General features: G+C 44.8%; 1 protein-coding gene across 2 annotated transcripts in view; it reads left to right on the plus strand.

The window, feature by feature from the left end:
* Positions 1-13,321, plus strand: part of MTHFD1 (methylenetetrahydrofolate dehydrogenase, cyclohydrolase and formyltetrahydrofolate synthetase 1) — a 71,979-nt gene that overhangs the window by 21,772 nt on the left and 36,886 nt on the right. For both annotated transcript variants that reach the window (XM_016926218.4, XM_054666646.2), the window contains exons 3-8: positions 1,265-1,324; positions 2,648-2,701; positions 5,542-5,678; positions 5,823-5,923; positions 8,075-8,211; positions 10,006-10,117. In XM_016926218.4, coding sequence (XP_016781707.3) covers positions 1,265-1,324; positions 2,648-2,701; positions 5,542-5,678; positions 5,823-5,923; positions 8,075-8,211; positions 10,006-10,117 — 601 coding nt within the window. The remainder of the gene's footprint in view (positions 1-1,264; positions 1,325-2,647; positions 2,702-5,541; positions 5,679-5,822; positions 5,924-8,074; positions 8,212-10,005; positions 10,118-13,321) is intronic.

The following is a 13,321-nucleotide window of genomic DNA, read 5'->3' on the forward strand; positions in this document are numbered from 1 at the left end:
TCCTGAGATCTGAGGAGAGCGTCCAGTAATAGCACCAATATGACAAGGTCAGAAAATCCTATTACAAAAGCTGGCTTCTTTCTCTGCCATTGTCCTGTTAAAAGGAGCTATGCTTCAGTTATCTTTGATATGAAGGGATCACCACCTTTCCCTCTGTGATACCCTCTGCAATTCTGGGAGAAACACAACTTATGGTAGCATATATCAACCTTGAGAAGGAGAAATACCAACCACTGGAGCATGAAACAATATTAGTACAATAAAATTTTACAAATAAATGGTTATAATGATAAACTATAAATATGTTCATGGTCAAAGAAACAGAGGGAACATAGTGAGACACTGCATGGTGGTTCAAAGGATTTGGCCTCTGCACTACAAGTTTATCCCTGTCTCTCTCTTTTTTTTTTTTAAGAGACAAGGTCTCTCTCTGTTGCCCAGGCTGCCCAGGCATAGTACCATGACTCACTGTGCACTGGTGCAATCATGGCAAAACTCTTGACCTCAAGTAATCCTCCCACCTTGGCCTCCTGAGTGCTGGGACTACAGGCAGGCACCACTATGCCTGGCTAATTTTTTGTAAAGATGGGGGTCTCGCTGTGTTGCCCAGGCTGGTCTCGAACTCCTGGGCTCAAACGATCCTCCTCCCTTGGCCTCCCAAAGTGCAGGGATTATAGACCTGAGTTGTTGCACCCGGCCTCCTCTCTGTGTTGGGGCCAGCAGATTGCCCTTTGTCTTGCCTGGCTGTTTATTCTGTGTAAACTAGAGGGAGGTCCTTCCACCCTCCTTTCTATTCTCTGTGTGGCGGGGCCAGGGAGCTTTCCATTGCCCCTGGGGGTGGGGAGAGAGGGTGTGGAATGTGCCCTCTGGGTGCTCCTGCCTCTCAGGCATTTTTCTTGCCTGATGACAGTTTCTCAGCCCTCCATACTCTGTTTTTCTGGTATGGCAGCAGAAATCCCACATGTTTCTAGTAGGCCTGCAGCATCCTTGCTTAGTTTCCAGTGCAGATGCAGATATCCTCTACTTTCTGTTTGGGGTTTGGCAGTGGGAACCAGGTGGGCCTTGTTTAGGGGAGGAGCTGTAACACCATCTGTGTTCACATAATCCCTCCTGCCCCCACAGCCTCCCTATACTCCTGTAAAAGTTCTCTGCAACAGGAGTCGCATGATTAAACATTTCTTTTATTAAAACTAAAATTGTAGAAGCTTTTCTGTGCACTTTGCCTTTCCCTAATCATCTGATTTGCATGCATTTATTATTCTAGGTTGGCAACAGAGATGATTCCAATCTTTATATAAATGTGAAGCTGAAGGCTGCTGAAGAGGTAACGCCAGAAGAGCTGTGCCATCACCCTCCCCAACCTCCACCTGGGTCCTATCGATTACCCCTTGCCCTTTTTGGTCCTCCCTGTGAAAACTTTTATCACCCACAGGAGACATTAGTTTATCTATTTTGTAAGTCAGAAATGGGTGGGTTAGATCTGTGGCCTCTGGTTTGCCCTTGAGTTTTTGTTTTCTCATTAATGATTTTCTTCCCAAAGAGCAGGATGTCAATTGAGAAAAGTGACAAGTCTCAATCATTTTAGGAGATTTATTTGCCAAAATTAAGGACACACCTGGGAGACAGGTCTATACCTTTCTCCGAAGATGATTTCGAGTTCTCCAAATTTAAAGAGGAAAGGGTGGGTTATTGAAAAGTTCACGTTTTCATGTAAGAGGTGGGTAGGGAAAAATAGTCATTCATGACCTTCTCTGGCTCAGTGAATCTGCATTTTTTACATAAGATGACAGATGGCCGGACGCGGTGGCTCACGCCAGTAATCCCAGCACTTTGGGAGGCCGAGGCGGGTGGATCACCTGAGGTCGGGAGTTTTAGACCAGCCTAAGAAACATGGAGAAACCCCATCTCTACTAAAAATACAAAAAATTAGCCGGGTGTGGTGGCGCATGCCTGTAATCCCAGCTACTCGGGAGGCTGAGGCAGGAGAATCGCTTGAACCTGGGAGGCGGAGGTTGTGGTGAGCCAAGATTGTGCCATTGCATTCCAGCCTGGGCAATAAGAGTGAAGCTCCAACCAGAAAAAAAAAAGACGATATAGACAAGTGGGGCAGAGGAAAAATGCAGGCAATCTGCATTTTACATAAGATAACATAGACAGAATTGGGCAGGGGAAAAATCAGATATACATTTGTGTCTGGTGGGCTGGGGGGATTTACATTGCCATGGTGAAATTTTAACAGAAACATCATAAGGATGTTGCAGCTCACTATGAATTTCCTTTGTGGGCAAAATATGGGGGAGGCATGTAGCTTTTCATCTTGTAACATCTTATTTAGGAACCAAAAATGGGGAGGCAGATTTGCATGACCCAGTTCCCAGCTTGGCTTTTCCCTTTGACTTAATGAATTTGGGGTCCCAAGATTTAATTTCCTTTCTCAAGAAATAGCAAGCATGACATTGCTGAAGTGCAGTGGTGGCAATTAACAAGTGAATGATGAATGGGTTGAAGTGAGGGACTCATTCTTAAGAACATATAAGGGTGAAATGATGACCAACCCCTCCTTGCTTGTTAGTCACGTCTGTAAAAGAAATGGTTCAATATCTCAAGTTGTCTTGCCATTTACCTGCTTTTAATGTCTGTTTTGCAGATTGGGATCAAAGCCACTCACATTAAGTTACCAAGAACAACCACAGAATCTGAGGTGAGCTTTTATGAGTTGATTGTGAACAGGGAAGGTGAAGTGGTTTCCTCTCTGGTTTTGGTTTACGGGGGCTTTGGGGACTGACACATTTAGCCAAGACCTCCAGGTTTTTTTTGTTTTGTTTTGTTTTTTTTGAGACACAGTTTTGCTCATGTCACCCAGGCTGGAGAGCAATGATGCGATCTCGACTCCCTGCAACCTCCACCTCCCAGGTTCAAGCAATTCTCCTGCCTCAGCCTCCCGAGTAGCTGGGATTACAGGCGCCCACCGCCTCACCTGGCTAATTTTTATATTTTTAATAGAGACGCGGTTTCACCACGTTGGCCAGGCTGGTCTCGAACTCCTGACCTGAGGTGATTTACCCGCCTTGGCCTCCCAAAGTGCTGGGATTACAGGCGTGAGCCACCACGCCTGGCACCTCCAGGTATTCTTTCTTCACAGACTCCCACAGAGAAGATGGTGCAGGGATGAACATTTGGTACTCAAAGTGTGACTGCAGTACTGTTTGCTTCCAAATCATCTGTTGTGTTTGTTAAAACTGATCCTTGGAGCCAGGCGCGGTGGCTCATGCCTGTAATCCCAGCATTTTGGGAGGCCGAGGTGGGCAGATCACCTGAGGTCGGGAGTTCGAGACCAGCCTGGCCAACATGGAGAAACCCTGTCTCTACTAAAAAATACAAAATTTGCCAGGCGTGGTGGCGCATGCCTGTAATCCCAGCTACTTGGAAGGTTGAGGCAGGAGAATCACTTGAACCCGGGAGGCAGAGGTTGCAGTGAGCCAAGATCGTACCATTGCACTCCAACCTGGGAAAAAAGAGCAAAACTCTGTCTCAAAAAAATAGGTAAAACCGATCCTTGGCCTGTAATTATCTGCATTCTAAAAACCAAATATGTATTCCTTTTATATGAGGTTCAGGACTAGGCAGAACAAATCAGCGGTGATTAAAGTCAGAACTGTGGTTGCCTGTAGGTGGGAGATTAATGCTAAACTGTAGGAGGATAAAGCAACTTTCTTGAGGTTATGGCAATGTTCCATATATGCGCTGTCCAGTATGGGAGCCACTAGCCCCATGAGGCTATTTGAATGTAGTTAAAATGAAATAAAATTAAAAATTCACTTCCTTGGTTGTACTAGCCACTTTGCAAGGATTCAGTAGCTGCTATTGTATTGTAAGGTGCAAATTATAGAAAATTTCTGCCATCGCAGAAAAGATGATTGGACATTGCTGCTCTACATCTTGATTTGGACGATTGTAACATGGGTATTATTGCTGTAATAAGTTATTAGAGTTCTTAGCGCTTTTTATTTTATTGTATTGTATTTTTAGAGACAGGGTCTCACTCTTTTGCCTCAGCTGCAGCACAGTGGTGTGGTCATAGCTCATTGTAGCCTCAACCTCCTAAGCTCAAGTGATCCTCCCACCTCAGCCTCTTGAGCAGCTGGGACTATAGGCATGAGCCACCATGCCCAGCTAATTTTATTTTATTTTTGAGGCAGAGTTTTACTCTTGTCGCCTAGGCTAGAGTGCAGTGGTGCAATCTTGGCTCACTGCAACCTCCACCTCCCGGGTTCAAGCAATTCTCATGCCTCAGCCTCCTGAGTAGCTGTGACTACAGGCATGTGCCACCACGCCCAGCTAATTTTTGTATTTTTAGTTGCCCATATTGCCCAGGCTGGTCTGAAACTACTGACCTCAAGTGATCTGCCCACTCAAGCCTCCCAAAGTGCTGGGATTACAGGCGTGAGCCACCGCACCTGTCCCTGCTTTTTTTTTTTTTTTTTTTTGAGACAGAGTCTTGCTTTGTTGCCCAGGCTGAATGCAGTGGCACGATCTCAGCTCACTGCAGCCTCCGCTTCCTGGGTTCAAGCGATTCTCATGCCTCAGCCTCCTGAGAGGCTGAGATTACAGGCATGCGCCACTATGCCTGGCTTATTTTTTATATTTTTGTAGAGACAGGGTTTCACCATATTGGCCAGGCTGGTTTCAAACTCCTGGCTTCAAGTGATCCAGTAGCTGCTATTGTATTGTAAGGTGCAAATTATAGAAAATAATTTTCTATATTTTGGGAGGCCTGCCTTGGCTTCCCAAAGTGCTGGGATGACAGGTGTGAGCCACCACACCCAGCCCTAATTTTTTTTTTTTTTTTTTTTTTTTTGAGGTAGAGTTTCACTATTGTTGCCCAGGCTGGAGTGCAATGGCGCAATCTCAACTCACCGCTGGAGTGCAGTGGCACTATCTCAGCGCACTGCAACCTCCACCTCCCAGGTTCAAGCAATTCTCCTGCCTCAGCCTCCCGAGTAGCTAGGATTACAGGCATGTGCCACCACACCTGGCTAATTTTGTATTTTTAGTAGAGACAGGGTTTCACTATGTTGGCCCCGCTGGTCTCTAACTCCCAACCTCAGGTGATCCACCCACCTCAGCCTCCCAAAGTGCTGGAATTACAGTTGTGAACCACCGCACCCAGCCCCTGGCCCTAATTTTTAAAAAGTTTTTGTAGATATCACATTTCATTGTGTTGTCCAGGCTGGTCTTGAACTCCTGCGTTCAAGTAATCCTCCTGACTTGGCCTCCCAAAGTGCTGGGATTACAGGCATGAGACACCTCGCCCAGCCTCTTAGCTCTTTTATTTGATGGACTTCTTACCAGACACCTAGGGGATGCATTCTATGTTAAAGTACAGGTGCTCTCAGGATTCAAGGGGAAGGTACATTCTGAAAGGACTATAATTAAAGTGTTGGGGGGAAATAGGGCAACCTAATTTTTGCCTTAGAAAGTGTTTCTTCCTACCTTTTGATTTCTGTGTGATATACAAATTATATATGGTATTACTTTTAGGTGATGAAGTACATTACATCTTTGAATGAAGACTCTACTGTACATGGGTTCTTAGTGCAGCTACCTTTAGATTCAGAGAATTCCATTAACACTGAAGAAGTGATCAATGCTATTGCACCCGAGAAGGATGTGGATGGGTAAGTGTGGCTTGGCTTCCTATGTCTCATTGCATGCTTTCATTTATAATATGTTTCTATTTGGGGAATACAGCATAAATGTTTCTAAAGAGTAAAGACATCTAATTGCCTTTATTTCCTTCTTATTTCCATCACTTTTTTTAGATTGACTAGCATCAATGCTGGGAAACTTGCTAGAGGTGACCTCAATGACTGTTTCATTCCTTGTACGCCTAAGGGATGCTTGGAACTCATCAAAGAGACAGGTAAAAACAACAAACCAAACAACAAGAAAGCACCATTTCCTGAATCCTGGTCTTGACATGTGGTGGCATAGAGGAGGTACATTGTGGGCCATAAATAAATGGACTTGATTGGCAGAAGGGCCTGTCTACTAAGGATGTTACCTAAATTTTCTCTCAATTTTCTCAGCAACTCTGTGAAGTAGGTACTGTTATTGTTCAACTGCTAAGAAAATAGGCTCAGGCCAGGCACAGCGGCTCATGCCTGTTATCCCAGCACTTTGGGAGGCTGAAGCGGGCTGAGATCACCTGAGGTCAGGAATTCGAGACCAGCCTGGTCAACATGGTGAAACCCTGTCTCTACTAAAAATACAAAAAAATTATCCAGGCAGGGTGGCGTGCACCTGTATTCCCAGCTATTCGGGAGGCAGAGGTGGGAGGATTGATTGAACCTGGGAGGCGGAGGTTGCAGTGAGCTGAGATCACCTGACTGCACTCCAGCCTGGGCAACAGAGCGAGACTCTGTCTCTAAAACAAACAAACAAACAAACAAACAAACAAAACCAGCTCAGAGAGAGCAAGTAACTTGTCTGGGAGACAACGGAACCAAGATTTGAATTCAGAGTTATCTGAGTTCAAAGCAATTTATTTTAACCTATACAGTAATAAAAATTTGGATAGTTTAAAAGGATATGAAGTGAAAAGCCCCACCTCCCCCCACCCCCAAAATGGGCACTGAATCTCCACAGTAGTTCCAGGACTCGACAGATGGCTGGAAATGGGTCTCCTGCACAGTTGGCCATATTGTCCCATTACTAGTTAGCACCTTGCTATTTTAATTTCATTATGAATACTTTTAGCAGAGGTTATTTTTTACAAGGAAATGGGTCCTGGTAAAAAGAAGTAGGTCAGAAGTTTCAAGTGGAAAGTTTTGGCCAGCATAAATGAAAATTTTCTGTGGTTGGCAAGAAAAGGTCAAAGGTCAAGCTTTGACAGTTCATTTCTACAGTTAAATGTATATTCTTCAGCATATTTAGCAAACATTGTAGTGCCTTGCTTAAAAGAAAAAAATCCCACGAGGACAGCACCTGAAGGCCTCCCACTGCCTCTTATTGAGTGATGCTACCATTTGCCCTGATGCAGCTTTAACTCTTCTGCTGAATCCTAAAAAGTATAGAAAGTTACCTTTTAAAACTTTGAGGTCTTTACTTCTAGATGTTCATGATGTTCACATTATTATAAGAGTTTATCTTTTTCTGAAAAAAAAAAAAGATTTTATGCGAGAAGCACAATTTAAACCCTTGCTGCTTTGAGCAGGGGTCCACTGCCCTCGGCCTTGACTGCCCTGAGGACTCTGATGAAGTCGTCAACTTCTCTCTGCTTTCTTCTTTGTGGACAGCTCATTTTCGGGCTCCACTTTGTGGCCACAAACACCTACAGCCTGGTTCCATCCTCATGCCTAACAGTCATGGGATTGGATCTTATCAGCTGAGGGAAGAAATATGGTCCCCTGTCCACTACTGGGTACTCACCCAGGCTGTCTTTAGTAGAGTATGAGTCAGCCCTGAAAAGGACATTGGTATATTGCCAGAGAAATGGATGCTGTGATAGCAAAAAGAAAGCTTTGCTGCCACAGTTCAATTTCCCCTTTATCACTTCCCTGCAAGTAACCCTATGGCTCAGGCCCTAAGCCAAAAGAGAAATTTGGGTGAGGAACTGTGTAAACAAACTTACCAAAGTTAGAAGGAATTACTGATACTAATCTAATTTCCTACACATCTCTCCAACCTGTTACATACACCCTATTTGTTTTAACTTTTTTTCCCCATGTAATTTAATCTGATGTCTTCTTCCGTATGGCTGATTAGCTGTATGTCAGGGTTTCTTTTTTCTTTGAGTGTAGGTTTTCTTCCCACTCCCCTATGACTCAATGAATGATCTTGGCTTAAGCTGCTCCCAAAAACCCACGGCCAGAAGGACACAAGTACAAGTCCCAATTTATAGCTGAAACCCTAGAGTTGAGAATATTATTGCCAAAGAAGGAATGCTTTTAGGAAGGTTTCTGTTTGATGTTAAGAACCTGTTTTTGTGCACTTATTCTAAATTCTCCACGTGGCATGTGAAGGAGGGCAGCTTCTATCCTCCAACTCTGATGCAGGCTGGCTTTTCTTTCAGGGGTGCCGATTGCCGGAAGGCATGCTGTGGTGGTTGGGCGCAGTAAAATAGTTGGGGCCCCGATGCATGACTTGCTTCTGTGGAACAATGCCACAGTGACCACCTGCCACTCCAAGACTGCCAATCTGGATGAGGAGGTAGGGTGTCCAGAGGAGAGGTAAAGGTGTTACGGTGGGGAGGGTGGGTGTGCCAGAGGCTGCCATGTCCTTTACACTCATGACCTCATTTAACCCCATCATCTCATTTTTATAAGATGAAAAAACAAATTCAAATTAAAGGCTGAGTGGGGTGGCTCACACCTGTAGTCCCAACACTTTGGGAGTCTGAGGCAGGAGGATTGTTTGAGCCCAAGAGTTTTTGAGACCAGCCTGGGCAACATAGTGAGACGCTTTCTCTGCAAAAAAAATTAAAAATTAGCCAGATGGGGTGGGCACATGCCTGTAGTCCCAGCTACTCGGGAGGTTGAGGCAAGAGGATTGCTTGAGCCCAGGAGGTCGAGGCTGCAGTAAGCCACGATCACACCACTGCACTCCAGCCTGGGCTACAGAGCAAGACCCTGTCTCAAAAAAAAAAAAAAAAAAAAAAAAAATTAATTAAAAAAAACCATAAAATTAAAAACATGCTGAAGTTTATACAGAGTTTGTTCTGTGTACTTTCTCGCTTCCTTTTTCTTTTTTCTTTTTTTTTTTTTTTGAGATGGAGTTTCACTCTTGTTGCCCAGGCTGGAGTGCAATGGCGCAGTCTCAGCTCACCACAACCTCTGCCTCCTGGGTTCAAGTGATTCTCCTGCCTCAGCCTCCTGAGTAGCTGGGATTACAGGCATGTGCCACCATGCCTGGCTAATTTTGTATTTTTAGTAGAGACAGGTTTTCTCCATGTTGGTCAGGCCGGTCTTGAACTCCTGACCTCAGGTGATCCACCTGCCTTGGCCTCCCAAAGTACTGGGATTACAGGCATGAGCCACCATGCCCGACCTTCGTTTTTTTTCTTTAGAGACAGGGTCTTGCTCTGTTGTTTAGGCTAGAGTGCAGTGGCAGTCCATGAGAGCCCACTGCAGCTTTGAACTCCTGGGCTCGAGTGATCCTCCTGCATCAACCTTCTGAGTAGCTGGGACTACAGGCATGTGCCACCATGCCTGGCTAATTTTTAAGCTTTTTGTAGCGACAGGGGTCTCACTGTGTTGCCCAGGCTGGACTCAAACTCCTGGACTCAAGCGATCCTCCTGGTTCACCTTCCTAAAGTGCTGAGATTACAGGCGTGACCCAACATGCCTGGCCTCTCACCAAGTACTTTCTACCCTAATCTGCCTCGTGGTGGACAGGGATTAGCAGTACAGGCACTCAGATTGACCTCTGGCAGCCAGGTCCCATGTGTGTAAAAGTGGTGGCCTCAGAGTGAAGGTGCTCCAGAGGCAGTCGTGGGCAGTAGTCTGCTAATAGCTGTGGCAGCTTGTTCTAGATCCCTGCATCAGATTCCTGATCCCAAGAATGCGCACACACACACGTGCCTGTTGACAGTGCAGTCTCTTAAATGTGGGGAGAGAGCAGGAGAGAGGCCTAGTACTTTCTCTTTTAATCCTCCCAAAGTAGTGCTCTACATTCTGTAGGAGAAGGAGCAGTGTCTGGACCTAACACGCAGGGCCCCAAGCCTGTTTGTCCCTCTGCCTTGCAGGTTGACACTGATTTCCCTATTGGGTAAAATGGCTGGTGAAAGGGAGCTCTTTGGCATGTGTAGAAATGAGCACGGCATGTGAAGGGCTGTCAGAAACAGTGTATGGCTTACATTTGAGGCCTTAACCCAATATCTTATGAAATAGCTTACGACAGTTAAGAATTTAATACAAAGCTCAGGGATATCCTTTTCATTTCTGGGGTTTTTTTTGGTGTGTATTTCATTATTTCATTTCCGATGTCCAAATCCCCTACCCCTAGGTAAATAAAGGTGACATCCTGGTGGTTGCAACTGGTCAGCCTGAAATGGTTAAAGGGGAGTGGATCAAACCTGGGGCAATAGTCATCGACTGTGGAATCAATTATGTCCCAGGTGAGTGTTGCTGGAGGAGTAAGGTGGCTGCTGGTATTGAGGATGGTATCTAGGTCATCAAAAGAAGCCTGAGAGAGAAGCTTGTCTCATTTTATGCTTGTAGTACTAAGGTTTAGGAGACTGACTAGCCCAAGGGTGCACAGAGTTAGTAGAGAGAAGAGTTGCCACTTGCAGGCAGGTCTGCCTGGTGCCAGAGCCTGTGATTTTCATCATGTGCTGTACAGCTTCCAAGATGACTTTGTCCAGGGAGAAAGTGAGAGGGAGGGCAGGAGGGATATATCACTTTATCTTCATGTAGAGATCACCCTTTATTTTAGCAAAGTTGATGGATGGATTTAAAATACAGTATAATTATTGCAAAGTGCTATGAGAGTCCAGAAGAGGGACTCATTCTGCCAAGAGGAGGGCTTTACAAAGAAGATATTTGACCTGGGTTTTTTTCTAGGCTGAGAGGATAAATCTAGCCTTTTAATCATGTCCAAAACTGTACTCGGCATCCTCATCCCCAAGTTACCCCTTACTCCCGTCTTTTGGTTAGTATCACCATTCTTCCTTCCCGCAGGTCTGAAGCCTTTTAGTTTCCCTCCCAAGCATTCCCTATATTGGACCAGTCTCTAAATATTAGGAATTGTTTTCTCTCTCCTCTGTTCTGAGTGTCACCACTGAGTGTTACCTTCTCAGCTGATGGACTGTGATAACTTCCTTGCAGGTGTCCCTCCCTCCAGCTGCTTCCCACTCAGATCTGTCCCCGTGCTCTCGCCTTGCCATGTTCACCTTCTGGCATGGAACTCTGAGCCTCTTCCTTCTTACTTGCCAGATTCCTTAGCCTCACACTAATTTCAGTGACCTCTGCAGCCTGTGATCTCACTTGCTCATGGTGAATACCTGTCTTCGGCTTGTAAAGTGGACCACTTTCCCTTCCCTGCACATGCCTCGTTTGCCCTTTGTAGTTCCCTCACCTGCATTCTTAGTGGAGTGGGCTACTCTTTCAAACAGAAAACTTCACAGAACAATAGGGCAAAACTTGTGTACGTCCTCATAGATCCAAGAAAGGAACAATCTTTAACGGAGCAACTACTGTGTATCAAGCACAATGCCAGGCCTTGGGCTACACAACTGAATAAGGTTCAACTTCACCTTCACCTTCAGCTGCTTCCTCCCCATCTCCTCTCTGTCATGTCTGTTATTCCTTCCAAACCTTGTTTGATTTCCCCTTATCAAGGGATGATCTTTCCTTCTCTCCCTCCCTCCTCTCCCATAGAACATGTGTATTGTATCTTTTGTTGCATGTGTCTCATGTATGGTGTCCTGTGCTCTCCTGCCTAGATAGCTCCTCAAGGGCAGTGGTCACTGTGGCGCCACATCCAGCTTCCTGCCATCTGACCACTGGCACTCATATCTATTGAATTGTTGAAGGGAGTTATAGCTAGAAGTCTTTTTTCTCCCTTCCCATCTCAAGTTTCAGATGTAGACGCTGAGCTGCCGGGAACATTAGTCACTGTCAAGCCTTCACCGTTTTTAACCTCCCTCCCACTCTCCCTACCGTGCTTTTAAGACAGTAGCTCATAATTGATCACTCATTTTCTTGTAGTGTAATTATCTAACAGGCAATAAAGAAATTGCTCTCCTACAACTCCTCACTTTGAATACTTGTGATATGACATTCAAGCTCAATCTTTTTATTTATTTATTTATTTTAATTTTTTTTTTTTCTTCTTGAGACGGAGTCTCGCTCTGTTGCCCAGGCTGGAGTGCTGTGGCGCGATCTCGGCTCACTGCAAGCTCCGCCTTGCGGGTTCACGCCATTCTCCCGCCTCCGCCTCTCGAGTAGCTGGGACTACAGGCACCCGCCACCACGCCCGGCTAATTTTTTTTGTATTTTTAGTAGAGATGGGGTTTCACCATGTTAGCCAGGATGGTCTCGATCTCTTGACCTCGTGATCCGCCCACCTTTGCCTCCCAAAGTGCTGGGATTACAGGCGTGAGCCACCGCGCCCAGCAAGCTCAGTCTTTTTAAAACCTCGCATCTTCTGTATCATATTTCTGCTTTTGGCATTTTTTTTTTTTTTGGATTACATGTGAGAAATGGAGAAGAAAAACCTGAGTGGGGATCTTGAGTGTTGCAGATAGGTAGGAAATGTTGACTTAAACATGAAACTTGCCATCCTTTTCACATTGATTCCTTACATAGACAATAAAATATGAATAAAATCAAAGCAGTATCTTCCCTCCTGTTCAACAGTGTTTTTACTGATCTTGGGCATATAGGCAAATTAATGCTGATACAGCTGGATGTTATTGTGTTCCCCAAAGGATGGCAGAATCACTCAGTTACAGACCAGCAAATGGGCTGCAGGACCTAAAGACTGATATTTGCAAATGTTCACTTTAGAAGCAACCTTTTCTACCACTGAGCTACTTCTTGGTTCATATTTTGATTATTTAAATAGTTTGCATGGTCCACTCAGGGATAACATTGTAAGTCACTTTCCAAATTAAGAATGAATCAAGGTGTGTATACCTTTTACAAAGAAGTAATATTTTTAAAGATTCAAGTGCAGGGCAGAAAGTATTGGCCAGAGAAACACATAAAAGTGCTCTTCCTGCTTGGCTTACTAAAGATAAATTGAGAAGGGCCAGATCAATAGTGTTTTATTTGGAAGGGTTAAAAAGTGGGAACAGATTCCCCACCCTAATGCAATCCAGTCTCAACCTATCCAGTGTAGCTGCTTCTGGACTGGCCTCTATTATTAGGGCCCCCAAATTAAATGTAGAAGAGTCAGGGCTCAGCTGGATCTTTAGTTGATTTTTGTACATGTGATTTCCCAAAGAAAGAGAAATTCTAGGGCTGGGGGTAAATAACCAAAAGGTTTGCTCATTACTGAGGTCATATGCTTAGGCTGAGTAGTGGTCACTTTTTCCACTGACCACATCATCCTATCCACGAAGCACTGAATGTTTAGCAGTGTCTCGTCAACCCTGACAGTATTTGGTTTAGGAGCAAAACTGAACTCACCAGTGCTGCGTTTAGTCATGTAGTCAAAGATATGTGTCTCTTACCTGTGGGAAAACGAAAATGACTAACATTAACACGTAGAAATAGATGCAGCTGGTATTTCAAGCTAACTACAGTGTGAAGACAATTGAAACTTGTACAGAGGGCAAACCTCTATCTATATTTCCTTGGCATTTTGAAATGACTCT

The sequence above is a fragment of the Pan troglodytes genome, chromosome 15 (assembly GCF_028858775.2).
Source record: "Pan troglodytes isolate AG18354 chromosome 15, NHGRI_mPanTro3-v2.0_pri, whole genome shotgun sequence".
Classification (NCBI taxonomy): Eukaryota; Metazoa; Chordata; class Mammalia; order Primates; family Hominidae; genus Pan; species Pan troglodytes.